Here is a 15,434-nt window from a genome sequence, read left to right on the forward strand (position 1 = left end):
AAATTTAAATTACACTGACTTAATGGCTTCTACAGAAGCATATATTATCACCTAACACTCTTGGAGTTCATGGTAGGTCTGTGCTGAAAGGTTAATACAATATTACTAAAAATCTGTTTCTCTATGGAGAAAATGAATGGGATTTGAACTTCCAGAACCCAACTACTGAGATCTATTTTAAGAGCGAGAAATCAAGAGATTTATTGTTATTATTATTTTTTTTTTTTACAAATAGTCCTCTTCAAAAAACAGTATTGTCTCAGATGGGGTCAATGAAATTTCAATTTCAGCTCACACAGCTCAATACATTCTAGCACTCAGCCCTACATGCATTTCTCTCATGATACGACATGACACTAACTGTAAGGAATGTTCAGCAGTGATCTCTGACCTCTTCATCTATGCTGAAGGATGTGACCCAGAGGGTGTCATTCTCTGACATCACCACACAGATACTGCTCTAACAGCAGATAACAGGATGTTAGTCTGTGTCCTAGGAGACCAGCTTATATTGGCAATAAGCTGTACTATTATATGCTCTTAGGGTTTCCACAAAGGAAAATAACAAATTAAGCCTTTGATCATTTGAAAGCAGCTAGAAGCTTTTTTATAATTATTGTTGTGAATCACTAAAAAGATTACAGGAAAAAAGTTATCTATTTAACTAAAATATTAATCACAACATCAAATGATGAACAAAAGTTTTCAGGGTAAATTTGTGTTTAAATGAAGAAACCTTTAAAAATTACCATGTTATAATATGTATCTAATAATCTAATATAATCTAATATAATAAAATATAATATTTATATATAATTCTATAATTATTAAAAAAATATCTAAAATATTCTGAAAGCTTCTTACACAGTTTGAAGGAGATCACATATTACATTTATTATGATTTTAGTATAATATAAATAAATGTAGTAACTATGGTATTTCGGAGTAAATTATGGTTACAATCGCACATTTTTGTAAGAGAATGAGGTTTTAATTTATGTCATACTTAAAAACTGATTTAATTTCATACTTTAGAACTGAGTTTACTCTCAAATGAAACCACAGCATTTTTCTGGCTTTGACTTTTGTAAATGAAACTAGTGATTTTGTATAAATCTCTAATAAATCAAAATGACCCTGAAGACTTTGCTTACTTAAATATTGACTAACAGTAGTATATACATAATGAAAATGTATTTAATCTCTGTAAAACGGCATCTTGCTTTCCTGCAGCAAATGTGCTCATGTCTTGTTCCATTAGCTGTAGTGTTATTGGGCTAGCTGATGGAGGAACATGTCAGAAATGAGAATACAAGCATGTCTGAGAGAGAATGACAGGCTTAGGGAGGTGTTGGCAACCAGTCTGGATTTGTAACTGGGTTGACAGGGGTTTTGACGCATCTGGAGGGACCACAACACAGAGCGCTGCAGTTTGGCACAGATCTCTTTGAGTGGCCTCTAATTGGAGAGGCATTACGAGTTGAACCCATAATCCCTTCAAGCCAATGACAATAAGAATGTAAACACCGCAGCCTATTAAAATGCAAGTAACATTGCATTAAGGTAGGCTATTACTGTTCTGAAAAGTCTTTAAAAATAACTCTCTGCTATATCAGTGCAAGGATTTGAAATGAGCAGCTTTGCGTTGTGGCAAAGCTCCTTCCTGCGACAAAAATGTTATCAAATTCAACGAGAACTAAAATAGGTCCTCCACATCGTTAGCGACAACAGAACACAACACAGCTGCACATAAACAAGAGAACAGTTACTAAACATGTCTGAAGAGTTTGTAGTCGAAGAATTGATGCATTTCTATGGCCAGCCTTATTTTTTTGAACGGAGTACTCTGAAATCAAACAGAAACATAGAGGAGGCTACAGGCAGACCAAGTCACACCGTGTCCTAACATGACGGCAAACGAGATGTGATAAAAGGTATATTTTCTACGGTAATCAGAGTGTTTGTCCTTACCAGCAGTGGCGAGCGACGGTACATTCTATTGATCACTTGTTTTCTATTTTTGGCATTGCACAAATTTAAAACAAAATAATTAAGTGATTCTGTAATTTGTCAGCTAAAAAAGTAATTAAAGGATCCCTAGTCCTTTTTCTTGTCTTGAGACCTGTATGGTCTCTTTTTCTCTCAGACAGGAGTCAAACCAATGTGCTTTAGCTCTAGCCATAGTTAAATTATTTAGAGAAACTGATATGGTTCTGTTGTTTACTGGAGGGAAAGTGATTGTAGCTCATCCGCTGGCTGTGAAAAGCAGGCCTGAGCAATCGTCCCTTACCCCTTTATTGACGTTTCTTTTTATTGTGGCCCTTTACAATACTCTAGCTCTTCCCTGTGGCTGTCGGAGTCTTTTGTGTGCCGTATGATATGGGTTGAATGGGCTAAGGTGCCATCACATCTCATATTTCATTTTTACAGGTTAGTAAATTAAAATCCTGCAGAGCTGCTTGACTGAAAGCGAGGTGTGCTACTTTATACACTGCTAGAACTGTAAAAACTCTTCTGAAACACTCTACGCAAGTACATAAATGCAGACTCTTATAGCAACATCAGCTTAATTTTGCTTGTTGATGCACTCTGAAATGTATCAGACCGCAATTCCTAAAAGTGCATTAGATTTACATACATTCTAAATTATAAACATCTCAAAAACATCTGCTGCAGGAATGTCCTTTTGACACAGCTAATAGACATATTGCAGATGAGCAAACAACCTAAAAAGTACATCTTCCAGATGTAAACACACACATCAAACAGACATCTAAGTGATGTACCTGTGCTATCAGGGAATTGCAGCAGGTTACCACATTTTTCAGTTAAGGCTCGGGTGAGTTGAGGCTGAGAATCCAAGTGCAGTATGTACTGTGTAAGTGAAGAAAATCTTGAGAGAAATGATCTTGAGAGAGCTTGACTTGAAATTAACTATGAACAGGAACTAATAAAAAGACGACCAGCAAAGAACAAAAGATACATTCAAGACACAACAAAGACAAACATGAGGGCTTAATGATGTAACAGGCATAATCTACAACCACCAATGACAAGACACATCTAAAAACAAAGAGGGATTGAATGAACAAAGACTGTGAAGCAAGAATGTGCAAGACAGCTACCAATGACAAGGCAGTTAAAACAAAGAGGGACTGAATGAACAAAGACCACGAAGCAAGAACTTGGACATGGTAAAATGATAAAATAAAAGACAAGAAAACAACAAAACTGTTACATGAAGTTGTAATTTTGTTTAGCCTGAAATGTCATTCAAAAACAACTTTTAAGAATTAAGTTTACAAGCATTATTCTAGCAAGCAAGTTAATTGTGTCTGGGTATGTTTGATAGGAAATATGAAAAACAGATTTTTATTCCACAATAACTGCAACTGTTAAACATTTAATGTTGTTTTTCACATTACACCTTGAATATTTCATTGCATATTCTTTTATTTTACAAATCATAATCATGGAACACATTAATCCATAAATACATATTTGTCTAAAATATGGTAGTCGACATAACACTGGTATGTTTAGTTGTACCTTCTTAATGTCCATAATATAAGATACAATCATAAAAATGCTAATGTCAGGATTTATGTTTCTAGTATAATTTATTAGCAAGACTTGGAGGCCTGACTTCACAACTTGACTTAAACCTTGTAACTTGAGATTTGACAAGTCTTTTCCAGCCTGATCTCATGAAATGTACGTAACAGTGGCAACATTTCTGCAAACTAAATTTATGTGCTTCAGTACACTTTGGCTACAGTTTCCCAGTGAAATGTCCAGCAGGGGGCGCCAAAGGTGAGTGAAATTATGTTGTAATCAGAAGAGGTTTTTAGGTAAATATTAGATGGATGTTTAAACGAGTAAAACGTACCTCCCTAACCTAAAACTTTAACCTAAATCTAACCAATAGTGTTCAAAAAGATAAATGAGAGGTGAACAAAACAGACATCCTTACCCTAAACCAGCACCTAAACCTAACCAATAGTATTTGAAAAGCAAATTCAACATGAAAAACACATTTACTGGAGCAAACACATCATTTCGTGTCACTTCTGTGGCACTTTCGCTTCTCTTTCACTCTGAGCATCCTTGGCTGGGCTCAAGGATTGGTCTCTGAGTCTGAAGTCCAACACTGTATCAGGTGAGCTACTGCGCAAGCTGATCATGTTAGAATATCTGTGTAAATGTAGGTGGGTCTGTATGTATAGTTTTTTAAATGATGTGTTAGAGTAAATGTGTTTTGATACTATAGCATAGCAGGGTGTGAGTAATAGAGCGAAAAATAAGTGTTTATTAAGACATAAACAGCCATAGTACCAGTGATTTGTGTGAAAGTTAATAAAACGCACAGTTGTTGTAGCGCATCTACTGTTCATTTCACCAGGAAACTAAACATAAAACTAAGCAAAATGTAGAAAGCGGTATTTGCAAAAATGTAGTTATTGTAACGTTCATTCTATGAGACTAAGTTGATCTTTTCCATTATTACTTGACTCAAGATTTAGAGGCTAAAGTCCCAAATATTCTACAGAAGTAAATGAAAGCAAATGCTTCTACCTTTGTAAGCGCAATTTCACACATCATTGCATTCCAAAATTAGTCAGAACACAATTCATAACTGTGGTGGCAGAAGTGTGGTCGAACATTCATTAGGAGAGAAAGCGGTAAGGGTGCACACACCTGAATGCTATAATATTTAACACCTCTTTCTGATTGCAGTAAGCACTGTGGAAAGCGATATAAGGAGGAACCATGCCAGAGGTGAGGAGAGAGAGTCACGTTTCAACCGCAGAAGTTGTTTGTTTGTGTGGAAGCTGAAAAGCAATTTTTTTTTAGTGACATATCATTGAAGTGCAACATTTTGAGTTGAAGCTCACGTTTCCCATTTCCTCCTTTCACCCAACAATGAATTCCTTTACAATAACTCCAGTGTGCATTGCATTCTCAGCATTACCATAAGCGGTGCCATAGTGGGCATTATAAACTGTCTGTAAACCAAGTAAACTGTCTGCTTCTATGGTCAGTTTTCTCTTTCAGGTCAACTACTCTAATGTAGTTTACAGCAGCAACAGTTTGAAGAGAATATTGCCAAGTTTATAGCTACCTGAATAATAACACATCTGGTTGAATAGTACAAAATGTATCACCCTTTTGAGAACTGAGGTTTGTTAATGCAACAGTGAAACAAGAACACATATTAAGTATGTACAACATGGCCGCACACTTGCAATGTGTTGGCTAGGCATTTACGTCTGCGTACTTGCATAGAATACTGTATGTTTCTGGCCAAAGAATTTAGGCATGACAAAATAATGACTACATTTATGCTGGACACAGGTCTTCTAAAAGCTCAGATTGTTCCATTGCTCTATTTTCATTTATGTCAAGATTGCAGTTCCACTTTATTTATGAAGCAATGTCCCTTTAAAGCAAGTCAGATCACTCAGCAGCCATGTAGACAATGCTTACGGGCAGCTATTTTCAGTCATGCAAGTACAGCTTCTACTTGAATGGGGAAAAACTGTTTGTCAAGATTATGTTCAAATAACATATTTCAAATCAGGAATAAAATCTGACAACAAACAGAAACTAGCTAATGTGTTTGAACATTCTAAAGTAAACAAACATGCTATTGGCTCTTTTAACTGTAAGGCGGGACTTCCAACAACCATCATATTGAGTGTTTTGCAATGCCTCTTTGCAATTGTGAATCTTGGCAATTGGCTCTTTTAATTTCTCCCATTCATTTACACGAATAGTCCGTCTCCTCCCCTTAAAATGTCACTGAAAAAAATTTGTTATGAAATAACAACCAGTCCTGACCAGATATAACTCACCAGTTATATCTCACAGTTATATATAGACATCTATGTGGGTCCAACAGAAATGGAATTAAATATTCTCTCCCATGCTCTACCCCCACCCTCCCACCACACTGAGTCCTTTTGCTCTATCAGCCATACGCACTGCCTGCCAATTAGTAGCAGCAGAGATCTTCCATCAAAATCCTTCTCTTTTGCCTTCTTTATTTCAAGCTTTCTTTCTGAGCAGCCATGTCCATTATTTACAAATGTTTACATACCCCTTCAGCCCCCAGGGGACGGTTGCACCAGCTATACGTATGTTACAACTTAGCCTAGTTTTGGCGTAAATGGGCACTAAGTCACAATTTACGCACTACTAAATATTTGAGCGTTGCACCATTAAACTTATGCAGACTGATATTTTATGACATCAATGAGCTCATGTTTTGCGTGACAGGCTTCAATCCTTTCAACATACATTACGATGTTAACATTTACACTCGTTTACATTTACGAGAGAGAACAAAACGTACTTTTTTAAGTGGCTCTTCAGCATGATTAAACTGTGCAGTTTTGAATGTGTCAAGTTTCAACACATTCAAAATATACACTACCGGTCAAAAGTTTTGAAACACACTCATTCTTTATTATAAATTTTTTTTTCACATTTTAGAATAATAGTGAAGTCATTAAAACTATGGAATAACATAAATGGAACTATGGGAATTATGTTGTGACTAAACAAAATCCCAAATAAATCAAAACTGTGTTATATTTTAGCATCTTCAAAGTAGTCACCCTTTGCCTAGAATTTGCAGAAATGTACTCTTGACATTTTCTCAACCAACTTCTTGAGGTATCACCCTGGGATGATTTTTAAACAGTATTGAAGGAGTTCCCATCTATATGCTGGGCACTTATTGGCTGCTTTTCTGTATTATTTGGTCTGTCATCAATTTCAAAAACTTTTTTTTTTTTATTAAATTTGAGTTTTATAATGAAATAAATTAATATGGTGGCACAATTATATTTTTGTCTACAAAACTAATTTCAAACATTTAAGAATACGCCTTCAGATCAAAAGATTTTTAAGATCATGAGAAACATTTCAGTCAAGTGTTTCAAAACTTTTGACTGGTAGTGTATATATGATATTAAAATGAATAAATGTCTATTTTTCCAGCCTGTTGTATTAGTATTTATTTATCACCCCTTATTTATTTTAGATAAAGTTCCTATATATTGTTATTTACACAGGGCAAATATAATATTTATCAAATCAACTTTTATTACATATCGTATTTTAATGGGGATGTAATTTATTACAGCTGACAGTTACGTGAGCAAACAAGGTTTGAACATCAACCTTAACAAGATAAAACTGAAATTCATGGCTTTTTAACACTGCTGTGTATAAATTTGAAGGCTGCTTATTGGATAAATACAGGTAAATGTCATATTATGACCTACTAGTTAAGTCTTGCCTTAAGAACAGGTGGTGCAAGCAAATTAAGCACTGAATGAGTTACAAACTAACTAGTAGTTACTAAGCCTTTAGTGTGAACTTTACGTCCTAACTTACATGAGACCTTACGCACAGCTGGTGCAACCCTACCCTGCACACTTCACTGCTCACTGAGGTTAAGTAGTTTAAGCAGCACAAGCTTTTTTTCCATAGGAGCACCTGTTTGACCAGGTGCTCTCCAACTGTGAGTGTGCTGCTGTGAACCTACCTGTACTGTACATGGTGTAATCAGTGCTGGGTAGTAATTGATTAAATGTAATCTGGATAATGTAATCAGATTACAAAAATCAAGCACTTGTAATTGGTTAAATTACATTTTAAAATACTCGTAATCAGACTACCATTAATTTTTTATAGATTACATGATTACATATTAACAAGGCAATGGCAGTAAATTGTTAATAATTTCCTACAATTTCCAGTTTAGAGGTCAAATGTGAACATGACCCTTTTGAAAATACTGTTAAATTTTGCTCTGTCCATTTTCCTTAATGCAAAGTTGTATCATTACCCATACATTTCCTTACTGATGGTATGAGTGAACAGCACATTTGGTACATTTACCAGTAAAGGCAACCCAATTATTTTCCTGTAATTTACCTGGTTGTATGTGTGAACAGGGCTAATAACTACATGTTTTAAAATATTCTGCTCTTTTAGAATATTCTTACTGTTTAAAAGATAATAACTTGCTCCTCAGCTTTGTAATAGCTGATGGACTATCAGTAGGCAGTAAGCGTTTCAGTGTTTTTAGATGAAAACTTTGACCTAGGCAACGTCGTTGCTGTTGATTTTATGGTCAGTAATTTTTGTTAATTTATATTAATTCATATTTTATGTTGATTTTATGGTCATTAATATTAGTAATGTTGCTATTGTTTTACGCACTCAAAATGAACTTGTCGTCTCAGTGTTTTGAATTATAACTTTGGCCATGCACTGTCATTGCTTTAAGATTGAATGTTTATGTCATTCATAAAAATGTCATGAGCTCTTTATGTGAGGCACTTTTTGTTAGTAATAAAGAATGTAATAATTTTTTTTTCACTTTTTCTTTTATGTTTAAATGATTATCCTACTCAAATGCATGTGACATCAAATAAAATAGAATTAGGTTGAAAGTAATCCAAAATTAATCCAAAAGTAATTTTATTAGATTACCCCAAAAATGTAATCTTTGAGATTATGTTATTTATTGCATTTTTTTCATGTAATTTGAAATCAGTACCTAATTACAATTCATAAGTAATCCGCCCAGCACTGTGTATAATGCAGCATGACACACAATACTCAGTTCCACACATGAGTACAAGTAGTTAGCCTCTGTTTGACTTCTATTGTTTTTATATTGAGCTAGAAATATTCTTTTTAAATCATTATTTAGTTCATTTAATAAGCCATATGAATAAAATAAATAGTTCTCTTCATTAACTCACCCTCATGCCATCCCAGATTTTTATGACTTTCTTTCTTCTGCTGAACACAAACAAAGATTTTTAGAAAAATATTTTAACTCTGTATAAAATGCAAGTGAATGGGTACCAAATCTTTGAAGCTCTAAAAAGCAAATAAAGGCAGCATAAAAGTAATCCGCTCCAGTGGTTTAATCCATATCTTTAGAAGCGATATGATTGGTGTGGGTGAGAAACAGATCAATATTTATGTCTTTTTTACTATCAATCTTCACTTTCACTTTCACATTCTTCCTCTATTGTTTTTGGCAGTTCACATTCTTTGTGAAATAAAAATACATAATATTGACCTGTTTCTCACCCACACTTATCATATCGCTTCTGAATATATATATATATATTTAAACACAGAAGTCTTATGGATTACCTTTATGCTGCCTTTATATGCTTTTTGGAACTTCAAAGTTCTGGTCACCATTCACTTGCACTGTATGGACCTACAGAGCTGAAATATTTTTCTACAAATCTTAATTTGTGTTCTTCAGAACAAAGAAAGTCAAATACATCTGGGATGGCATGAGTGTGAGTAAATGATGAGAGAATGTTCATTTTTGGGTGAACTATTCCTTTAAGGGGACAGTTGGGGTGTAGTTTCCTATATAGTGGGGAAACACACACACACACACACACACACACACACACACACACACACAAGGCTCCAAATCCAGTCCATGTCTCCAACTGTCAAACTTATGAAATAATTGCAGTGTCTGAACACACCAGGAATGCCAGTAAGAGAGAGAGAGAGAGAGAGAGAGAGAGAGAGAGAGAGACCAAATTAACCCAATACAAAGACACTAATCATTCCTGTCACATGCTGATTTAAATAAAATGAATGTTTAATCTAAAAACAAGTGATCCTGGCACACACGTATGAAAGCAAGTGAAACGGAGAGATCAGGCTGAAAGGAGAGTAAAGACGCTCTGATATTAGAATAGTGCTCTCTGCTCAGTTCTGTTCAGTAGCACTATGTCATGTCACTGACTGACTGGCATTTAGCTGTCAGCAAAAACTGCTGTGTGTAAATCCAACACAGGATTATACAGCAAGAGTTCTCACTTAGCAACAAAAGGGTGTCTCTTGAAGCCTATTAAAGACCCAGTGAAATCAGAATTGCAGTGGTCTGGCATTTAGCATCTGTCTGTTAGCTTTGTGAGCTATATGGTTTCTACGTGCTACTGTAGATCTAAGAAGATAAAAGTACTTAGCAGATATACAGTAAACAGTTTTAAGTCAACATTAAATACAAATTTAGTCTATTTGACTATATATATATATTGTTTTTGAGCAAATAGACTAAAATTACTGATGATCCCTATTGTTTACAGGGGCACATACAAATAATTGTCCAATAAAATGCTCTCTTGAATGAGAATGCAACATGATCACACAGCATATCGACACGGTGCTTCGACATCGACATCGAGTATGACTCAGAGGCTGTTTTTGTCGCTCTGAAATAAAAATTTTACTCCACTGACGGTTAGGTTTAGGGTTGGGTAGTAAATAAATTAAATATGCATTCCTGTTGACTGTATTACTGTACATCATTTACTACTAAAAATACAACTCACTTTTGGCGCCACACTGAGGACAATGTACTCGAAAACTGGAGATCACATGTTGCTATACTGTACGTTCAACAACACCTCCAGCTTTTGCCACTGGGGGCAGTGGTTTGAATTTTGGTAAGCACAAACCGATATCAACAGCAAAACTATTGACTTACTGTTGCCAAATTCACAGTGTGATATGTCAGTCAGAGAATGTCCCTCCCCATGATACCACAAATGCCATGACTAGCAATAGCAATATAACATACTAGCATTAACAAAATAACTTCCTGTTTCAATAAGAAATACGTCAAGACAGGAAAGAAAATTTGCTTGTGTCAAACCCTTTCATGATGTTGTTAAGATCCTTAAAGAAAAATGAACGGATCAACTCCATGATGTAATAGCAAAACCCCTATGTGTTCAAACATTGTAGAGACAAAATAACAAGCCATCACTGTGACAGGGTTTTAATAGCAGAGTGGTTTGAGGGTTGTATAGAGCGGGTGGGTTGGAAAATTAAAGGTGTGCTGGGATGATATTTACTGGCTCTGAGCGCTGAAGACTTGACCGTAAATCACATCCTGCATCAAGTAGGAGGGGGAGATGGATGGGGGGAAGGGTGGGGTTTTCATAATCACAAGAGCAAGACTTCAAGAGCTCTTCAGCAGTACTAATCAATGTGCAAAGCCAAACAGAGTCAAACACACAGGAAAACCTGCATGCCATGTTCACATGTAGAGATGCAAGTTGTTCTTTATGTATGTGTGTGTGTGTGTGATCACAATCTCTGTGCTCCATCAAAACTAAGTACTCAATTTTGTCCCCTGAGGATTTGCTCTCTCACACACAGCTTCCACACTGACTCATAAATGCTGCTATAATTCCATTCGCCGGTGCACCAAAATCTTCACTCGTAATGAAATATTAACAAAAGTTTTTCTTGTGAGATACAGCACTGGACACAGCTTGAAAGCTGCAGCTGGAGACAGTAGCAACAGTGACTCTAGAGCTAAAAGACAAATGTGCTGAGCACAGAAAAGACAGACATCAAAGAGGTGTTTTTTCTCTAGATTTCTCATTTTTGGCATTCTTTTTTTTTATTTTTTTATTTGGAATGCCCAATTCCCAATGTGCTCTAAGTCCTCATGGTAGTGTAGTGACAATCCGGGTGATGGAGGACGAATCTCAGTTGCCTCCGTGTCTGAGACGTCAATCCGCGCATCTTATCACGTGGCTTGTTGAGAGCGTTACCGTAGAGACCTAGCGTGTGTGGGGCTTCACACTATTCTCTGAGGCATCCACGCACAACTCACCACGTGCCCCACCGAGAGCGAGAACCACATTATAGCGACCACGAGGAGGTTAACCCAACGTGACTCTACCCACCCTAGCAAACAGGCCAGTTGGTTGCTTAGGAAGCCTGACTGGAGTCACTCAGCACGCCCTGGATTCAAACTTGCGACTCCAGGTGTGGTCATTTTTGGCATTCTTGAATAATAAAGAATAATTCTGATTGAAAATGTTTTATAACACGATAGGATGATTAATCACAAATTGTTACATATATCAACAATATATGCTGAGAAAAGCCCCAAATCAAGATAATTTGGTAACACTTTACACTTTTTAGTGAGCATTTTTACTTACATGTTATAAATGCTTAATAAATACACTTCTATTTATAAAAACACAAAATGCCCTAATTCTTGATTTATGTAGTCACAAAGTAGCAAGAACAGACTATTATAGTGAAATGAAAAGGCATGATTATGTCATTTTGCTCCAATCTGCCTTGTTTTTATATTCATTACTGTAATGTCTTGACTCACGTGCATTGTCACTTTCTAGTCCTCTACAACAACATCTTTCTGCTCTTCATACTCATTCACAACATATATCATAGAATAAAGCATGATGACCATTAAACTGTACTGAAATTTCATAGGTTACTAATGCTGATTACATGTTATTAACATTAATAACATGGTAACAGGTAAAATGGCTAACTATTTGGCAAGTATTGCATAACAGTTGCCCTTTTTATACATGTTGTCATTACTGCATATAAATGATTTACAATGCATTTGTAAATTAATTATTAGTCAATAACGAACACCTTAATAGACCTTTAACAAAGGGATTATTAATGTAAAGTGTTATTGATAATTCAAAGACTTTAAATTTTTAATATGGCAGAAGAGTAAATAATTGAATAGATATTTCTAAAAGTGACGTTAGAACTCAACATATTGTTTTATTTCCATATTTATTGAACGGAATGTTCACTGCAATTATGTCTCAGTTTGTCTTGGGGATTTCTCATCTGTGTCAGCTCCTCTTACCTGTGGCGTTCCTCAGGGCTCTATCTTGACCCCTGTCCTGTTTTCTCTCTATATGCTTCCATTAGGAAGTAAACATGGGGTATCATTTCACTGTTACGCAGATGATACCCAAATTTATTTACCACTGAAAATAAATGACAGATATGCACTAAAACCCCTGCTGGCCTGTCTAAATGATCTGAAATCATGGATATCACAAAATTGTTTAAGCCTTAATGATAGTAAATCTGAAATAATTATGATTGGGCCATCTGATAGTTCTGGTCCCCCTGATCTTAATCTGGGCCACCTGGCTCCTTTCCATAAATCGTCAGTAAAAAAATCTTGGTTTTGTTTTTGACAGTGCCCTTAAGTTTGACAAATAATTCGAATACATTTTGTTGTAAATTTTCATCTAAAGTTTTTATCTAAAGTCAAGCCTTTTTTGTCATTGAAGGATTTTGAAAAGGTGATTCGTGTCTTTATCTTTGCCTGACTAGACTATTGAAATTCCCTTTATATAGGAATTAGCCATGCATCCCTTGCTCGATTGCAAATGGTCCAGAATGCTGCAGCCAGAATGCTGACGGGTGTACATAAGTGTGAACATATTACCCCGATCTTAAGCTCTCTTCACTGGCTTCTGGTTCGTTATAGAATTGATTATAAATTATTATTATTTATTTTTAAATCCTTTAATCTTGTATCTTTCCGACTTTTTACATACACACAATCCCCTGAGATCACTTAGATCCTCAGATCAGAGGCTATTGACAATTCCTAGATCTGAACTAAAGCTGAGGGGTGGCCATGCTTTTGCGGTAGCTGCCCCAAAACTGTGGAACAGTCTACCTATTTACATTAGAACTGTTTCAACAATACATGATTTTAAAACCAAGTTGAAGACGTACCTTTTCTTCCTGCTTTTAACCAACCTTAGAAGTTGTATTTTGTATCTAATGTCTTTTAAATAATACTTTATTATGTTTCCTGTCTGTAAATTGGCTGCTGTATAGTGCATTGGTCAACGCTTGTTGTTTTAAACTGTGCTTTGTAAAAAAAACTTGAATTGAATTGAATTGCAATCCATTTTGCAATGGGGTCTCTTCCATTCTGTTGCACTCCATCCCACTGTTTTTGAATGCAAGAAGTGTTGGGTAAGTTACTCAAAAATTAATCCACTACAAATTAATAATTACTTCTTTTAAAATTGTAATCAGATTACACAACTCAGTACTTAATGGAAAAAGTAATCACATTATACATTACTAATTACTTTATTTTTAAGTTACTTTCTAAAATACTTTTTACAGATTATTGAACTCAAGTCATTAACTCTGTACCACATGTTTGTCCTTTAAAATGACTCGTTAGTGACTCTGCGGTTGTCACACAAAGGCAAACACGTACATATGAATATAATTTATGTTTTACATGTATTCTACATAAATATTACTTTAGAAATATGTGTAACCCAAGTAATGAACATAAAAGCAATTAATTGAAAGGCAATAACTGTAATTTGATTACACAAATTTAAAATGTAATGCATTAGTCTACTTTTGACTTAAATTTACTTAGATTACTGTAACTACTTACTTTCTAACCAGATTACACTGGTCCTGTGTGAAGCTGCATACTTTTAACTTTATCTAAGTAATCCCCCTGGTATCAGACACTTTTGTTTGTGGAATAAATTAATAGTGGCTAACTGCGAATAGTGCATTTCTTCAATGCCTCCCATAACGATCTGCATCGTTGCTGCATCCACACCACTCGGTGTCAGTATAAGTCCAAAACGAATGCCATATAAGCCAGCAAAACATAAAAAACAAATTCTGAGTGCACCTTTAATTGTACTAAAAGTATGCATTAAATTGACAGTCTTAGTTATATGTAAACATCAGAACATAAAAAATGAGGCATTTCAGCACTTTATCCATGATTTTCAGCCTCCAAAAAGGAATAAAACAAGCCAAGTCCACTACAGAACCACTGTATGAAATCCTGATCAAAAGCTGCCGTTCCAGCACACTCATTTGTAAACAACCCACGCGGAGGCACAGAAGCACTGCGGGTCAATGTTGCTCGAACATACTTCAACAACCATCAATAAAACAAACCATGAGAGAGTCGCCACTTACAGGAATTCCTTTTGCTGCCACTGGCTGATCCTGGGGAAGACATCCCGGAGCTGCTGCTGGCTCTGTCCAGGAGTCTTGCAGTGGGAGTGCCAGAGTGGGCAGGGGGTGGGGTGGGAGAGGGAGAGGTCCGTTCACAGCAAAGACCACTTCCTACACATCCAGTCTACACACAATCTTGCTGTAACACACCACAACACTCACTTGCACACACCTACAGTATACAGTATAGTGATGCTTCAGTGTGATGTGTGGAGGAGAGGCAGCGTGCACAAAGCGCTCGGCTGTCTGACAGTCTGGGAGGCAGAACAGCAGTGTGTAGTAGATAGGAACGTACCACTCAGCATCTCAGGAGGGGTTCAAAGAGAGACTAAAGGGGAAAATTGCATTGACAGGGCAGGGAAAGGATCATTAGAAGGGGTAGGAGAAGAAAGGGAGAGTGTGCTTGAAGTATGACATAACCACATACTTTCCTGCCCTGTAACAAAAAAATCTATGTAATAACCCTTCACATTTGTTAAAGCACTGAGTTTTGTTATATGTGGCTGTATACTGTAGTTAACGCTCATCATATTAACTATACAAACACATGCACG

At 35.9% G+C, this 15,434-nt stretch overlaps 1 protein-coding gene across 1 annotated transcript in view; it reads right to left on the reverse strand.

Moving 5' to 3' along the window:
* LOC127425585 (dysbindin-like) overlaps nt 1–15,113 on the reverse strand; it is a 65,408-nt gene extending 50,295 nt beyond the window's left edge. The window contains exon 1 of the mRNA XM_051671720.1: nt 14,842–15,113. Within this exon, the coding sequence (XP_051527680.1) occupies nt 14,842–14,884 (43 nt within the window). The 5' untranslated portion in view covers nt 14,885–15,113. The remainder of the gene's footprint in view (nt 1–14,841) is intronic.
* Between the last annotated feature and the right edge of the window lie 321 nt (nt 15,114–15,434).

Source organism: Myxocyprinus asiaticus, chromosome 34 (assembly GCF_019703515.2).
Source record: "Myxocyprinus asiaticus isolate MX2 ecotype Aquarium Trade chromosome 34, UBuf_Myxa_2, whole genome shotgun sequence".
Taxonomy (NCBI): Eukaryota; Metazoa; Chordata; class Actinopteri; order Cypriniformes; family Catostomidae; genus Myxocyprinus; species Myxocyprinus asiaticus.